Source organism: Lonchura striata, chromosome 3, assembly GCF_050655825.1.
Source record: "Lonchura striata isolate lonStrDom1 chromosome 3, ASM5065582v1, whole genome shotgun sequence".
NCBI lineage: Eukaryota > Metazoa > Chordata > Aves > Passeriformes > Estrildidae > Lonchura > Lonchura striata.
Window position 1 is genome coordinate 41159681 of NC_140705.1, and position 18445 is coordinate 41178125.

An 18445-nucleotide genomic window follows, 5' to 3' on the forward strand; every position below is an offset into this window, starting at 1 on the left:
AAAATGTCTAGTGCTTTTGAAAAAAAAAAATTAAAGACAAGTCCATTATTCTTCCTATGCTGCAGTCAAATATGTGAATTTGGTTACATACAGAACGAGAAGCTTTAATTTTTTTGTGGATTTTACTTCTCACTTACACAGAACACTTACTAAATTCTAAAAAATCACTTCTGATTAAAAGACAAATGCTGTGTTGCTGCAGTTTTATCTTAATGGCATTTTGACCCTCCATCCTACTTTGAATACCTACTGTCTTTTGCAAAAGATCCCTCATTTTCACATATGTAGCAGTTCACTTAAACATACACACCTACACACTAACAGTAATAAAATATGTACAATGAAAATTTTATTAAGTGTGACAATATTGCATTTTTGTTTCAAATAATGTCAATCCTTTAAAGTTTGCTAGTTTCTCTAAACAAATCAAAGGTTACCTCTGCATTTAAGTTGTCTGCAAGGCTTTCAAGAAACTGGCTTTCAATTGGGTTCTGCTGTGTAAGAAGAGTCAGGTAATGACTGAGTTTATCATGAGTTGTAATAATGATGCCTTCTCCAAATTTGTCAAACTGAGGCCGTCCAGCTCGACCAAATATCTGCATGACATCTAAAATTCCAAGGTCAACAAAGGAGCCTCTTTTTGCAGCATATATTTGTGTTCCCTGGTTGAGGAAAAGTTAATAAAAATTAACATAAATACACATGAATATAATCCCGATGAGCTGAATACTGAAATTAGGCAAATATAGTATGATTTCAGAAGTGTACTTTAACTAATCCTTTCATAATCTTTGATATATTTAAATCTTTACTATACAAACTAGACTCCCAGTGGAGTGAATCAGTTTAATGAGATATAAATAACATTTCAAATCAATCAGATATTTTCCCTCCAGGCCCAAAACTCACAAGAGATCTTGCTACTTATACTTCTCCACAGATTTCTTTTAAGACAGATAACCCCTTGCAGAGTAAGGAAGTTCTTACCTTAATAACAACAGCATGAGCAGGCAGATTGACACCCCAAGCAAGTGTAGCTGTACAAACCAAGACTTTGATATGTCCATTAGAAAACAAGTTCTCAACCAAACTTCTGTCTTGCCGCAGCATTCCTGCGTGGTGAATACTAAATCCATCTGGAAACAGCTCACGTAACTGCTTATTTCTTGATCTCTGTACCTAGAATGGACAAGAATAACAATTAAATTCACTTCTAATTACAGCACAAGAAGTATGGTATTAAAAAAATACAGGAAAAATGTTGAATATTGTTATGAGCCATAAGAAAGAAACTATTTCTATTAAGATTGGAATTTCCATCAAGACCAGTTTGTGATGATTTTCTATAAGTTAATATTTCTATACTTGTTTTCTGAAGAAGACAATTCTATAAAAGACTGCAAGAAGTTTAATCTCTGTACAGAAGTGTAGTTTCACTTAAATGGAGGTTCCAGGTAACCAACAGTGAGTACATGGAAACTGAGAACTCTCTTATCAGTTTTCCTTAAAATAAAATCTTTCAGGCTGTGCAGGTAGCTTGGGCAGGCTTGAGGCCAGGTCACACACTATACTTATCATGAAGGATAGGACACCCCCACCACCAGCCGTTTTATGGCTGCAGCACAGCCTGAATCCATAAATTCATGGTTCAGAATAATCTACCCCTCATTTTTCCTTTCCCATAGGCAGGAGGCTGGGATCTCTGTCTGCAAAACCTCCAGCCTCCTGCAGGGTATGAGCTCTGTGAGCATTATTTCCGGTGCTGGCTTTATCATGCTTCGTCTACACTGAAGACTAACTCTAAGTCATGAAAAACTAATATACTTCCCTAATTTGCCACAAACACTTCTGATTTTCTGCCTGTCTCTTCCACATTCCTACCTGCTGCACTAACTCTCTTCCAAAATCAATTGCTGCTAAATGTGATACCAAAAGGACTGTGGCAATGATGATTCTAATCTTTTCTAAACCAGATTTCTTTATCTTTGTCCATGGAGAATCTCTGCTTTTCCAAATCACATAAAGGTTAAGTAGTATTTGGCTCTCACTGTATTTTCAGCCAGGCATATTATAGTGAATTAATTCTAAAACTAGATTTTTATTGTTTTTATTGGTAATGTTGTTATCTCTTCACATTTACCATTTCCTGACACACAGCCACCGAAAAGTTGATTTATGGGATACAGAGTGGGTAAAGCAAAGCAAAACATGGTTTGCAGTACTGGCAAACTGCCAAACATGAACAATAAATCTCTGCAAACACAGAAATAAATAGGGAGATGGGAATGCAATTATAAAAGGAGGACATGAAAAGAAAAATATTGTAGGAAAAACACATTTCTCAGTTTCTCAATTATCCAGCTTTTCAATATCTGATCTTTCCTGCTTTAGCAGTAATTATTTACTATTCGTTTAAAGGAAATCAAATTCAGTTTTTAAACTACACATGACTTTTTGGCAAATTTAATTAACTGCTGTAGTGCCTAAAAATGAATAAATAATAAATTGACAAAGTGACCCTGCAGTTCATGAAGCTTATTCTTCATGAGCTAACAAATAGAACCAAATATTTCATAAAGAGCGCAGATGCACCAAGGTTTGCCTTTATTGATTATCAACAACAAAAATCACAGAAGGTTGTGGAAAATTCACTTCAACTGCATATCTAACTGTGACACAGAAATTTGGATTGCTCTTGATTGTATCTGGAACTTGGTGCAAGCATTTAACTATGAATTAGCTTTTTTCTTAAATAAGTGATTAAACAACCATCAAAAAATTCACTTTTTTTTAGTAGAACTTTTTGTGTTGGTGTCACATGTCTATTTTATATGTGTTAAAGTATCTACTTTTCAAAAACCAATTATTCAATATAAAAAATACCCTTTAAATATTATAATCTTAGCTAAAAAAGCAGAATCTTACAAATCCTCACAATTTAAAAATTGCATATCTTTGTAATTTGATTCTTAATGTAATTTGTACTACAAATAGAAGAAAACTATTTTTTTATGGTTTTAGGAAGTACAATTTCATCAATTTAAAAGAAAGGAACTAGTAAATATAGTAAAAAGAGAGAGGAAGGAGAAAGGTTTGTGACAGAAAACTTGTAAAGATATGGCAATGCTAGTCTGACTATAATTCAATACTTACAACCTTAAGCTTAATCAGCTGTTCAAAGATACATAGGTACACTTACATGTTGCATTTAGAAAGAATAAAAATCTAGTTCTAAAATCTACCATACATTCTAAAACATCTTTGAAATATTTAATATGTACAGGTTCATTTACTGAATCTGTGAAGTGCTAGATTTCCAGTCTACACAGCCACCAGATTTAGAAATATACAAAATTTTTTTTTTTCCTAGACAGAAGATGATGAACTTTTTTACATGAAAAAAAATCACAGCTCACTTTTGACATAGGAAAAAGACAAATGCTAGGAAATAAAATTGCTAGTTATTCTGGATAATTCTATTAACTGCACAGAAATTGAATTAATTTTCTTCCCATAAATTTGTGTCCACTTTAGATTACAAAGATACAAGGCAAGTTAGTTCAAGAACAATGATATAATCCAATTTTATAAAGTTCATTTGAGAAAATAAAATAGAAACCTGATTCCCATATCTCAGTGATGCCTTGAAAGATTGCTCAGACAATGTATCATTTAATGGCAGCATATCTGCTTTTGAACAAACTTTTAAACTTTAAACTCTTGTGATAATGAAGTTCATGGCTATTGTATTTAATCTGGATTTTAATGGTTACAGAGAAAATAAAACCAAGAACTACTAAATAAAGGAAGTGAAACTATAAAAAATATATTGCTTCCACCTTGTTCTATTACAGAATAAAACTAAGAGGTTTTACTTAAAATGTATACAAAATGTTACTAAGTGCCTCAGGTGTATGGAGAAGTTGTTATTATGAGGTATAGCACTGGTCTCCTGATTAGAATTGATTTTCTTTCCCCTCCCTTATTGCTCAAGAGGCCTGTAGATTTATGACCTTTGCTTACATGTGTGTGTGCATCTAAAACAGTGTGTGTTAAATAAATTCCCAGTTTAGCTTGCTGCCACCCATATTTCTCCTTTAAATGTCTTGAATTTTATGCAATTCTTGATTAAGACACATGAAAAGTGTCACAATTAGACAGAGAAAAATGTCCTGCTTAATTTTAATAAAAAATGATGCATACATAGTAGGAAAATAAAATCTCAACTTTTTATTAAAGACTTATGAAAGATAACACCCTTCCTTACTCTTTTCATGCACCTGGTATCACAAAGGATATTATTATTCATAACAACTATAATGTGTACACTCTTTGAAATACTCATATAGTAAACCAAAGAATGAAATTTTTAGTAGGCCTATAGATACATTTTTCTCTTACTTTATATACAAAGAAGGTAAAAAAGAGCAATAAAGCTTGATTATGAGAAGCAGCTGCCAATAAATTGCTTCTTGATAAGTGAATGAATTTATGCTTTTTTTTAATCTCCAATTGCTACCCTCATCTAGGACAAACAAAGTAGATCATCACTACTTGCTGTGATAATTTTTTTCTTTCTGTAGATTACTCATTTTTCTTTTATGCATGCTCATTTTAAGATACTAATTGAAATTCTGAATTTGGGTGTTTTTTCCCACTAATAATGCAGTTTTTGACTAATGTATTTTCTTTCAATAACAAAAATGGCACAGGCTATTCTAGAATTTTTCTCACGATCTCCTTACTACAGCAAACTTCATGCTCATGACCATAAGACTCAATCATTGTAATTTCCTTTCAGTGGAGTTCACTCCAGGGCAGCACTTGCAGTTTGTACAGAATGCACCATTATATTTGTTCACTGGTTTGAGCAATTCTGAGCAATTGATTCCCACCCTCCATTCTCTGCACTGCCCTGACACCCTGCAAAGTAGCAGCTCTTAATTTTGAGGCCTCATTAGCCTCACTTGATGAGTGCTGGAGCTCAGACATCACAGACACCTACACCAAACAAAGTAGGGAATCTTTTGATGCAGCCTTCAATGAACAGCAGTTATAATTAGTACTACTACTGTGTGATGAATACAGGTCAAATATACCCAAGTAACTATTTTGTACCTTTGCTCAAGACATCCAAAAATGTAATTTGTAGGCTGACCTAAATTGTTTAAGTCCCAACAAGAAAAAGTCTCCTCTGCCTCATTCATATTACTAAAACTGCTGAATCTGCTCTGCTGGTTCATTTTAAGAATACTGCCTGTCTTTCAGAATTTATGAGATCAGGATAGAATGGAAAAAGTGTCCATCTACTCCAGAAGTAAAGGTCAACTGACAGAAGCAGAATGAAAAAACCGAAGTTGAAGAGTCCATTCATGGGCTTATTCCTGTTCTGTAAATATAAAAGAACTATGTATGAGAGAAACAGAAAGAAATGATCAAAGGATTGCATGATCATTCACCATTTTAGCTTTTCAGATTTTGCTAATTCATATTGCATATTAATTTACCTATACATGTATTCTTTTATTTTCAATCTTTGTTTCAAAGGGGAAAGATCAAAACTTGGATGAGGTAAATAAAACCATAAGAGGTTTTTTAAAAAATATGAGTTCAAAATATAATATTTTTTTGTTACAGGGAAAAGCATGAGACTCCTTTATACACATTTAGAGAAGTACATGAAACCTAGAGAAAATGCTAACCCATGAAAGATAAGCAGTTCATGATCTGACAGTTTGTGACAACAATTGTATGGAGAAATACAGATTTGAGACTAAAGGGAGAAAAAGGGTGTGCATTTGAGGTACAATGATTTTACTTGAGGACTGTCCTTTTATGAATTAGAACTGTTATTTGTATTATTCCACTTGTATTGTCTGCATATCAATTAAGCTATCAGCAGCTGTTTCTAGGACAAGGATAAAGCATCATTTTTTGGGGTAGCAGTAAGATTACTTTCCTTGCTCTTTCCTGGGAACACAGGGATTAGCTTCACTGACTGCTCACCCTGCAACTGGGCCCTGTGAAGACCCCAGAAACTAGAGAGCTCTCCTCACCAAGATGACACACATGACCCAGCAGATCATTTCTGCAGGGATGCACACTGCCCAATGTGCTATCCTATTTAATGAGTATGCATTCTCATTCTCTACATCTTCACTTTTTAAATCTATCTAACTATTCACTTTGTATAGTTATCCTGAAGTATCTCTGTTCAACACTTTTTTACTGGGCTATAATTAGTTGGGTACCTGGCAAGACATTATTTGAAGATGGTAATTCTAACAAACAAATGTGAATCAGTTTGAATCTCTCCTGGAAGAGTCAATAATCTAATTGTCTCCCTCTGGCAATTTAAGTTCACTGTATTAAAGTTAGAATTTTTTAAACCTATGAGTTATTGTCAGATTAATTTACTGATATCACCTCAGTTAATTCTGTGAAGTGCTTTGAAAACACCTCTGAAGGAGAAGGAAAGGAGAGGGACTGCTCCAATCACAACACTGATTCTCTTTTTGATTCACAAAGGAAGGAAATGTAAGGCAGAATTTCTGGCACATTTTTTTTCTATAGCTCTGGCTTTACCACTGACCCTAACTTATTTATTGTATAAGGTTGTGTTTCATCTAGTTGTCACCTTAGGGAGTGATGAGTACCAGTTAAAGAAGATATTGATGGTGTCCAGAAATGTCTTGCTTTTTTCAGTGTGTTCTTTTTACAGTTCACTGTTACATCATAGCAGCTCCATTATTTTTTTCCACTGGAAAAGTTACATGGTTCATAGAGAATGAATTATTCTATGGGAAAAGGAGGCACAGCCTTCAGATTCTAAAACTTGTGCAAGAGCATTTAATGTGATCTTTGATTCTTCAGGTCTATAATCTATAATGCATTAGACAGAAGTTTTTACAGACCTCACTGACCAGAGAAGCTAAGGAAATGCAGTATAATGTTTAAAATGTTGCATTTCTGAGCCAGCCAGACAAGGCAAGAATGAAAGAAAAGTGAATGCAAGTCTGACCATACACAAATGATGGATTTTGGATGGACAAATCACTGAGCATGTAGGCATAGTTTCCAATTACCTCACTGCCTAAAAAAAGAGGGCTATAATGTATAGAAAATACACTACCTCAACCTCAGGCAGAATTTTACAACATGGACCAAAGTAACCTAACATTTTACTTCAAGCTAGACTGCAGTGCCTGTCTTAAAAGTGAATAAATTACAGATTCTCAGTTAAAAGGGTTTAAGAAGTTAGATTGAAAAATAATTCCAGCATAGGTTTAGACAGAAAGGAAATGTTCATTATAATCACCCAGTTTAAGCACTATCAGTCAAAACAACAATATTTTTCATATATTGTACAATGATAAGCATATTTCTCTTGTTTATAGTAAGTAAAATAGAAATTATATAGAGAAACACTGCTTCAGTGTGCTGAAAATCTGGACTTCCTCAAATCTGTGACACCAATCTGTGACTAAATAATCTCAAATCTTATTAAGACAAGTGTCAAAACAGTTTAACAACAACATAAAAATGCACATCAATTAAGATTGAATTAATTACATAACATCACAATTTTAAATTGCATGCAAACTAATTCTTGTTAAAATCTTTCTTTCTTTCTCATCAATTTAGAATTCAACTACTCTCATTCTGGGAACAGAAGTATGAAACATGTGAAATACAGCAAAGTATCTATTTGTCTCCAGCCTTTGAGACAATAAGTCCTGTTGCCATATTTGCTAACCACTTGGAGTACACAGATGAAAAAAACATCAATCTTGGTCTGTTTTGCTGACAGCAGAAGTTTTCAGTATGGTGTTATAAAACTAGCTGGTGGGGAAGATACACAGCATGGAAAGAAATTGATAGAGACAGAGTTTGATGACACGCAAGGATGAATTTTTACGGGTTTCACTTTGAATACTGACAACCTCTGGAGACCTAGTGAAACCTTTTGTTGGGGTGCTTAACTGTGCAAAGAGTTCAATCTTTCTGCCTTAACAGGAAAGTGATACTGCATGGTGTCTATAAAAATATTTGTTATATTTGAGAACACATTTTTTGCTTTGTAATACTTAAAATTGCCACTCTGCTGAGCCATGACAAGACAGAATGTATTTTTAGTGAGAAACAACAAAAGCAGAAAGTCTTTTAAAGTTCTTTCCAATACTGCTGCATCTTATTTAATACATATCATAACCATTTTTACTGCAACTCCTCCTCAAAGGCTATCCTGACTGATACATTATTAAACCTGCAAGAAAAATATTTTGTAGACATTAGGCGTATTTCCCTTTCCATAATTAAAGCACGAATGTCCACTAAACTTCAAAGCTATGCAAACTGACAGACTGAGGAGTGTCCATAAGAATGGAATTTTTGTCACAATTCTTATAGGGAATGGAAAATGCAGTATGAATTCATAGCTTATATGGTTTTCAAATAGTTATAGACTGGCATGACCACAAAAAGCTGAACCTTATCTTAAACCAGGAAAGTAATTTTTAGAGAGATGAACATTATTAAATATTAAATATCTTTTGATTAGGCATTGTGGCTTGGTTTTCTTCACTCTTCTAACTTCTGTGCTACACAACATGGAAGATAAGCATAACAATACTACAAAGACATGATAAAAAACCTGGCAGTCACTAAAAGTGACAGAAATTCCTACACTAAAAAATGTCACAATTATATTTGACACTCATTAACTGACTTGAACCATGTAACTTTAACAAGAAAAAAACATAAACAAGGAAGAAAAAAACCCAACTGGAACATCAGACCCTCTGGAGCACTGTAAACCCAAGCTTTTTTCACTGACACTAGTGTAATATGAAGACCCATAAGAAAATTCATGATGTAACTAGCACAACCTAAAGTTTTGGATTTTTTAAATTGGTATGCTAATATTAAACAAATCTCAGAACAAAAGACATTTTATTCCTCCTGTGCCTTTGCTATTACAGAAGAATTTCAGGGATTCCTTAGTAACCTTTGTAGTTCAGGGTTGCTGAATGCTAAATCTCACAAGACAAGCAGTTTTCAGAACTCTCTAAAGTATTTGAAGAATCACACATGTTTATGTGTTTTTATATTGGAATGTTTATACAGTAACATCTGACTAATTACATTAAGAGGTAATTACTTACATTATTTGATATAGTACTAACAGACAAAAAAAAATCTACTAAGAAACTAATAGACCTTTAAGGGGTGAGACCAGTAAAACTTGATTTCCTATGAATGTTATATTCCTTGTGCCTCTGGACCAATTCAATTGCTTGCTCCATCTGGTTTCCCTAACCTCATCTTTCCCAGAATTATTTCACTGCATTACTGTTTCATAAACTTTTCCACTTCAGCCTTAGGACAAAAAAATACAGCTTAAAAATGGCATCTGTAAGGCTTATGCTGATTTTCAACACAGCCATCCAGTTATTACTAACACCTTTGACAACAATGTTGTCTTTTTCGCAAGTTTTACTCCAAATTACTTGCAGACTGCTCTCAAGTTCTGCAAATTCTGTGTACAGCTTTGAAGACTGTGGACTATTGAACACCATTCAAAATCAGTTTTAAAGGTAGCAAGTCTTTATGCAAGTGAAAGGGTGCAAAAGAAGCACCTAATAAGTGACAGAACAAGAAGGTTTCTATTCCTATGCTCTTATGGCCAGCAGACTTGGGAATTAAGAGTCAGTTTGTCAGCTAAACTGAGGCAGCTATTAGGCTTGCTGCCAGAGGAAACCAGCAGATGCAACAAATGAGCACTGTGCAGTCACCTCCAAACACCTTAATTTTACCCCCAGATCCTGTTCAAATGTATTTTCCCACAGACATCTGCTAAATTACAAGATCCCTTGTAGTTTCAAACTCAACCAAAAAAAACCATGTTTTTTTACTGTCCTCTCTTAAAAAAACCCCATCTCTTCAAATTCAGCCCTTATAGTACCAGTATTTTATGTTACTTACTAACATTTTGTTTGATACTTCATGAAGCATGCAAGATAATTGCTTTGTAAAGTTTAGAAACCACAGAGATGAACATATTTATGTATAATTAAATATGGCTTTGAAAGCCATATTTATGTATAATTAAATATGGCTTTGAAAGACTGTTTTCTACATCTACAGTTCTTTAAGCATTTACATAACCTAGCATGTAAACCTCCCACCCAAGCCTGACATTTTGAGCAAAGGAAAACTTTATTTTCTTGTTCAAGTAATTTTTATAACATATTTACAGAGATCTGGGGAAAAAAAAGACTGCATTGATATTAATTTATCCATCTGCCTTGAGGTTTATAAATAAGATTAGAAACCCTCTGCAAAACTAAAGAGCATGCAATTGTTAAGCTATAGTAATTCACATACTTTTATTTTAAAGCAGGATATACAGTTTCTTCATCAAGCTAACTTTTAATTGTCTTACATAGCAGGTAAATCTCAGGGAAAATATAACAAAATATCTCACATATCAAACACACCATGGAGACCAAATTATCTGGTATGAGAAGAGGTAAGGAGATTGATACTTTCTGACGTAACACAGCACATAGAAGCACAAAACAGGTGAGAGGAGAGCTGCTGTGCTGGCTGCTTGCACAGTCCCTCTTCAATCCTCATTAATTTCCATTTTTCACACTCTGTTTACTTATCTTGCATACATTAGTGCTAATGACTGTTCAAAAGTGTCAGATGCCACACTATGAGAATAATTTTCTTTAATATTTTAATTATATTAACACTCTTCTGTAAAATTAGTAGTCATATCTATTAAAATCATCAAGTCCTTCACGCATTTATGAATTCATTCATTTCTCATGAATTCTTAAAATAGCTTTCCATTTCACAACTCGACCCTCTTTTAAGAGCAGCCTATGAGAGACTGAAGTGTGAAGGGTTAGTGATTCAAAGCAATTGGTCATTTATGGAGCTGGCAGGGTGCTTTGCTCAGGCCAGGTATGCATCCCCCAAACAAGGGCACGAGCGTCTTTGTATTTGTGGTGGTGAAACCCCATAAGGCAAATAGTAAACAATGCCAACCCTTGCCTTAGTGTAGTGTACATATTTATTAGTACATATATTAGTCCAAATAATTTATCACATTTTAGAACACAGGATCTTTTTATTGTTTTAAGTAGAAAGAATAACTGAGGCTGAAGTAAAAGCACATAAAAATAGTGATTTTTTATCACTGAAAGCTAATACTACCTATGTAAAATAGCTCTATAACTATAACTGCAAACACAAAAAACCAGATCAGTAGCTTTCCCAGATAAAGACAACCACTTGATCTGTACAGAACTGAACCACACACCATGGTTCAGTGCCAAGACAAATATAATGTTTGAGGCATTATGTAACACATGCATACTACAGGGTTATCACCAGGATATCAGTCCTCTGTGGTTTCAAGATGGTAATACTGAATTATGAATTAAAATCAAAATAAAAAGAGTGAAGAATCTCTGACTCTTGCACTCTGAACAAACTTTTAATTAGAATTAGTGTGACACATAGTTTTGAAACTTTTAGTTGCACTTGATTTTCTCATTTTACACTTTAAAAACTCACATAAAATATGCTATATTGTATATAAAATGAATGTAAACAACATAATGTATAAGTAATAATATAAAATACAGAGTCAGAAAGGATGAAGAAGACCTTCAAGATCGTCTAACCTTTGACCTAATATAACCGTGGTCACTAAACCACATTGTGAAGTGCCACATCCAATTATTTTTTCAAGAATTCCAGGGATGGTAAGACCAACATTTCCCTGGGGCAGCCTGTTCCAATGCCTGACAACCTTTTTGGTGAAGAAATTTTTTTGCAACTTGTGGCCGTTTTCTCTTGTCTTTTCACTGGTTGCCTGGGACAAGAGGCCGACTTTCCCCTAGCCACAATCTCCTTTCAGGTAGCTGTGGAGAGCAATAACGCCCTCCCAAGTCTCCATTTCTCCAGATTGAACATCCCCAGCTCCCTCAGCTGCTCCTTATAGGACCTGCACTTCCCTGGGCTCACTCCAGCCCCTCAATGTCCTTCCTGTAATGAGGGGCCCAAAACTGAACATGGGATCTGAGGTGTGGCCTCACCAGTTCTGAGTGCAGGGGAACAATCACTGCCCTGGTCCTGCTGGCCACACTATTGCTGACTATTGTTGAAGGGCAGGACGCCTTCTTGGCCACCTGGGCACACTGCTGGCTCATATTCACACTGCAAAGCAAAGCTGGATATCATATCATCACTTATCTTTGGGAAGTGGTTTACATATCTAAGAATATTTTACTTTGTGAATTCCAGTCTAAATGTTGGAAGTTGTTCAATAAAGGTATCTCCTTCTGTTCATTTTGTGTTTGGATATCAGCTCTTTTTTTAAATTGATTTTTGAGTGCCAAATATAAAATTGCCAATTCCGTTATCAAATAAATTTTACATGGAATGGAAAGAGAGGGGCTACACTTACTGTAACACTGGTTGTATCTCTGTTAACCCCAGTGACCACTTGCTGGAGGGAAACCTACTAAGCCTGTTTTCTATACTATGATCAGAAAGTCTTTCTGATAATACCTACAGAAATGGATACTTATAATTCTTGGCATAGTATATTCTTGGTTGATCTTGAGATCAACCTATTTAATTTGATTTAATAATTAATTACTTTAATTCAAACCTTATTTAATTTGCAGGCTGCTAGTATGGAAGGTAGGAGGGCTGGCTAATGCTGTCTGGTGCAGAGAAATCTCTAAGTAAAAGCTAAGCAACTGAGCGACCATTTGAGACAGGCCACTTGACATCAGCTTGGTATGGCAGGGCTCAGTTTGAGATTAAACCTGCAGATGTCAACAGAGATCTGCACATCTGCAGGAGTCTGAGCCCTGCACAGCCAGTGGGAATTGGGCAGCAGAGCCTGTGCAGTGCTGCTGCTCTCTCCCGTGTCTGCTCGTGGACAAACTCAGGCTCCACTGCCTGAAGCGCGCTGAGCCTCACCAACTCAACAGCGGCTCAGACCCATCACAGCTTGGAGTTGCCATGTGCAGTCTCCTAAAACCCCTCTGCTATAATTTCAGCCGGAAAAGCACTCCACGTTTCAAATTTAGTCTAATGAACAAGAATTATCCTGGAAAGAATAAAAGACAAATTAGGGCCTCAAATAACTTTCCATTGCAACAAATTTCTATTGTAACTGACTCAGGTGGCATTTTCCCAACACTCCCAGATGGCACATATCACTAATAGCTCTTAATTATCACTCAATATTCCAAGTAAATTGGAACTTGAATTATCTGCCTTCACACTAATCTCTGCTTATTCTGATACTCATACATTAAAATTAATCAGATCATCCCATGTTTTAAATGCTGAACATAACAAAACCAAGGCACATCATAGTAAAAATAGGAATGGAGACATTACATCCTTTCTATTGATGACAATGGCAACTTAATCAGGGGACATTATCAAAAACTCACTTCAGACTTGTTAGAACCCCCAAATGTAATTATGAAACCCCAAAATCACATTCCTATAGCTATTCATTTGCAATGGACAAACAGATGCATAAATTCACATTCTGGCATCACCAGACTTAGTACAGGTCAGTGCTACTTGAAAGTATGACCAAAACTAATTTTTCTGCATGTGACAAAGCTGATAAGAATATACTCCAACCAAAATGCTCCCAAACTGTGGTCAGATAAATCATGGGATTAAATGCCTAGTTAATCTCAATTTTTACCTAAGAAGAAAAAGGATAAGAGGTGTTAAGTGATTTTTTTAATCCATTCAATTTTCTACAGTTATTGGTTTAATTTTTAGTTTGAGAGCAATATTCCAGACATTTTGCATTTGATAAAATGAGTTGACTGTGAAATCCTGAACTTGTCTGAGATTCCTGAGTATAAATTCAGTCATAGGGAAGAAGAGCTTTCCATGAATGCCAGAAGTAAGTATAAGCTTTATGAGGAATTTCACTCCTACACCCTCAAAATCCCAAAAGAAAATGCTTTGTAGAAAATGCTCTTTCAACCTCCACCATTACACACAGCATATACCTTCAATTACAGAACAGAAAACTGAATTCAAGGAAATCTAAATTATAGCTTTAACTGATGAACTCCCATATTTACATCAGCACCTTTACAGTCACAAAAAAGATGATATTTCTTCCTCAAAAAAAGACAGAAACTCACAGAGTCATTTGGCAAATCTGTGTTCAAGTGTAATCAATTAATCCTCATGCATTTTCTAATCTAATCCTTCTTCTGATGCTGGATGCTAATTTCATACATATATTTTATATGGGTAAATATGAACTTGAAGATATAAATATTGACTTTTCCTATTTACTATTAAGTTTTATTCTTGTAATAAAAACAATGAGTAAAAAGACACAGAAAAATAAAGGCTTAAAACTGTCAATTTTTTAAGCTTCCTAAACTATGTGTTGTTCAAGAATTTTTATATCTTTTAAGAAAAAGTGAATGCGGCCTGTATTACATTACTATACATAAATATGTATATTTGCTATGCAAGTAAATCAAAAACTATAATTATTACACTCATATCTTATTTGTCCTGCATTTATAATATAATCTATAAATGGATGCAAGAAGAGAAAAAGAAAAAACTAAAGAAAGGAATAAGAAAAAAAAATCTTAGAAATTTCATACAAATGTAAAGAATCCATCTTTCAAGTCGAGTGTTGCACCTCAGGCGAATGTCTGGAAGTTGAAAGCATTTTAATTCTCAGTCATCAGAATGCTCAGAAGTGAAACAAGGATCAAGGGCCCTTGCCAACCATGAAATCAGCAGCATTTCTGTGCATTACAGGTACTGCCACAGGGTGGCTCTCAATACTCAGGATTGAAAACCATGATTCGAAAAATGAAATAACAATCTCCATTTGCTTTGTTTTCTTAAAATTGTAACTAATATATTTCACCTCCCTTATTCTAAGACACATGTATTTCAACACTAGGAAAATACTTTGAAGATATTTTAAATTCCAACAAAGAGGTTTCTAGGCTCAATCTGTAACAGCATTGTTTTCCTGTAGTCTCTTATTTCTTCCAAAACCAAGGCCTTTTTAATAGTTGAAATTCATATATATATAACTGAAATAATCTTATATATTGCTTTTGATTAAATTAGTTCTCAACTATTTACCAATACTAGTTTCATTTAATCACGAAAACTATGAAGCTTCTACCTAGACCATGTGCATGGATAGCATCTTATAGAACTTGTTTTTTTCCCAAAATGCTCTAGCTTTATTATTTACGTTGTTAACTATCACTTTATTTTTCCTTTTCCAGGCTTATTAATAATTTTCAGTTTTTCCTGGCTATCTTTCACCCTTTTATAATTTTTGTTATGAGAATATCTGTTTTCATTCAATATCTGTTTTCCTCATAAGGGTGAAAATCTGAAATGTAAAGAAACTGGAAGAGTTAGGAAAAATTAATAAATAGGGATATGACTGCCAACACAGTAAATCTGACAGTATTCAGTAAACATGTGATGCTGAAACAAAGAATTGTAGACTTGCATAGCACTCTGAAAAGTACAGGAGTCTCTTAGGACAATCATGTTGGATATTTTCCTCAGACAAGAGATCTTGGTGGTTACTTCAAGGAATATGCCCCTTCAGAGGAACAAAATCTAAGAGAATACCTGAAAATAACTATTACGGCTGTTTTGTAACTACAGGGCAATGGAAGAAGAAACTGTGTGCATATTCAATGTTAAAAGGCAGTAAAAACACTTTTTAACTAAGCTATAACAATTGAACAAAAGCCCAGAAAATAATTTCTGAGTGTAAGCGATCATTAAAAGAGTTATAAGGAAACCTGGTCTATCTGTATACTTGTGTATTTACAGAAATGTTTTAAATCCTTGAATCACTGGGACAAATTTGCATTTTCTTATTGCTTTCAGTTCCAGAACCTTGCAGAATAGCCACACCTGCAAAAAGTTAAACACTGTGCTGTGTTTTCTCTATGAAACACTATTTTGTGCTGTATTGTGTCCTCAGGGCTTACTCCAAAGCCAACAGTCTATTTTCCATTAGTTTTAGAATGTTTTCCAATGAGTTCCTTCAACTGTAAACCAGCTAGGGCTCTGTTCCATTATTCAACAATACCACAGTTTAAATGAAAGCAGGGAAATACAATATTAATGGTTTCAAATACTTCGTATTTCTGAATGTTGTCCTTGATAAACATACAGAGCACAACACTCCGAAAAAGTGATCACTAGAATCAAAGACTTTGCCCTAGAATTCTACATTTGATTACAAAATTCATGCATATCAAAGCCAGAGGTACCCTCACAGAAAGAAAGTGTGCAGCATTTTTCATCCTTGATGCAATGGCCTTTGATTCCCCAGCTTTTTATTATTATTATTACAAAGAGTTTTGAAAGGCTTTTGCAATGCTTTTGATACTCCAAATTCAAGAACCTCAAGGCTTGCTCTCCAGTACTGGGTTTTCAGCATTTTGTCAACAGTTTTCAATATTTTAGAACTTCCAAATATGCAAGTCACAGTTTTTGTCTTAGAGAAAGGAAAAAAGGCAGAGAGGAATCCCTAGCACATTAATTACTAACTAGAGGTCATAACCTTAAATACAGCAATAATGACAGCAAATTCAAGTTTCATCTCATAGTGTTAGCACTCACAGATCATACAACATCCCCAGTAGAAAAGGACAGATCCTCAGAACTAAACAAGGTTTCCTAAAAATGCTAGTCAAGATCTTTATTCAAATTGATAAGTTCTTACATTTCCTTATTTGAAAAATAAAAAAAGTGTAAGTAAAAACTGAACAGCAACCAGCAAACATCACCCCCCAAAGAACCAAGATGCTGCAAGCTCTTCTGGTCACAAGTATTTTGCTGCTGTGCAGGATGGATTATTTCAGTTCTTGCTGAGTTCAGGCAATCAGCAGATGTACACATAACATCTTTTCACAGGTAACAAGTATTTATTTTCCTGTGTGAAGATATTTTCTGATTGTTATGGAAAAGTAACTTTTTTTACTTAGTTTTAGCTATGAAAACTTTATTTAATTTTAGTCTTGCTGTATCTACTGGGAAACATGGACAGTTTGCTAATTTTTTTTTTTTAGAATCCTTGCTAGACTTCATCAAAATCTCCCCATATTTAAGGAATTTGATAGCTGGCCTATGTTGACATCTTCTTCAGTGACTCACATTTTCACAATTTCTGCCTTCTGTCAGTGAAAAGACTCACCAGATGAGCTGTGCAAAAAATTTTGAAATCCCTTCTGTAGTTTTCTTCCAGAGGTGGCAAACCATCACAATACAGCAAAAGTTATGTTCTATTTTCAGTTATGCTTCAAACAGGTTTCAATGTTCTCAAGTTTCTCAAGTTCTAAAAATTTAAAAATTTTTCATTTTTTAGCTTTGCTGGCTAAAATTAATTCTTTATCTACTTGCACTGGTATTGTCCAGAGATGAAGGTTTGATAGGTGGAATGGGGAACATTAATTTATTTAAGAATTCATAGTTCAGCAGTGAAATTCGCAAGTCTCCCAATACTTCTGTCTTCCTATCTGCACTCTTCCAGCATCTTCTCACAAACTGTAAACTTCCAAATCTGCCTTCTGTATTTTTAGCAATTTTATTCTCATTTCACAATACACAGTAAGCTTAATTTTGTCAACTACCAGTTTTCATTATAGTTCATGCCCAGCTTGTGTATACTCCACACTTGTCAGAAACATGATGCTGTTACTCTAGTTCCATTAGCATAATACATAATTTCTAGTTCTATTTTTTACTCAAATAAGCCAAAAATTACAACATGGTACATGTAGAAAGATTTATCCAAATGCATATTTATTTGACATTCATTAAAAAAAAATCTCAGTTGTGGGAACAAAATAATGGCTTTCAGGTTTTTATGTTTTTCGGGAAACACTTTAAAATCACTTTCTCTTCATTTTGATGCAAAAATAAAAAAGTTTCTGAAACAATTGAGTTGTTCAAAAGAGATTTGGCAAATTTAAGCAAAATTCTAACTTTACTTTGATAAAGGTGACATGTATCTGTACATTCTAAAGAGTAGCAGTTTGTGGCTTTATGCAACAAAATGCTTTCCTACAAGACAATGATTCCCAGCAAGCAGTGATTCTTCTGATTCTCATCTGACTTTTGAAATTCCAGTTCAAAGGATCTTAAGATGAATTCAAAACAACCAAGATAAAAGAAGATACAACTAATCTTGCAGATACCAAGGCTTCCATAAAAGATATAAAGATATGTTAAAAACCAGAAACTCACTATACATGTAATAAAACTTAGACTACAGAAAGAAATATATGGCAATGAATATTTGGCAGTTCTCTAAAAATAAATACGCACAACTTTCCAGAAGTATGCTTAATTACTTTTTAACTTGTTT

The 18445-nt window shown here is 34.3% G+C and overlaps 1 protein-coding gene across 5 annotated transcripts in view; it reads right to left on the reverse strand.

Annotated features, from left to right (window-relative positions):
• ASCC3 (activating signal cointegrator 1 complex subunit 3) overlaps window positions 1–18445 on the reverse strand; it is a 249939-nt gene that overhangs the window by 98338 nt on the left and 133156 nt on the right. For all 5 annotated transcript variants that reach the window (XM_085574922.1, XM_085574920.1, XM_021533823.4 and 2 more), the window contains exons 15-16: window positions 988–1179; window positions 438–662 (exon numbers count right to left, since the gene is read on the reverse strand). In XM_085574922.1, the coding sequence (XP_085431048.1) occupies window positions 438–662; window positions 988–1179 (417 nt within the window). The remainder of the gene's footprint in view (window positions 1–437; window positions 663–987; window positions 1180–18445) is intronic.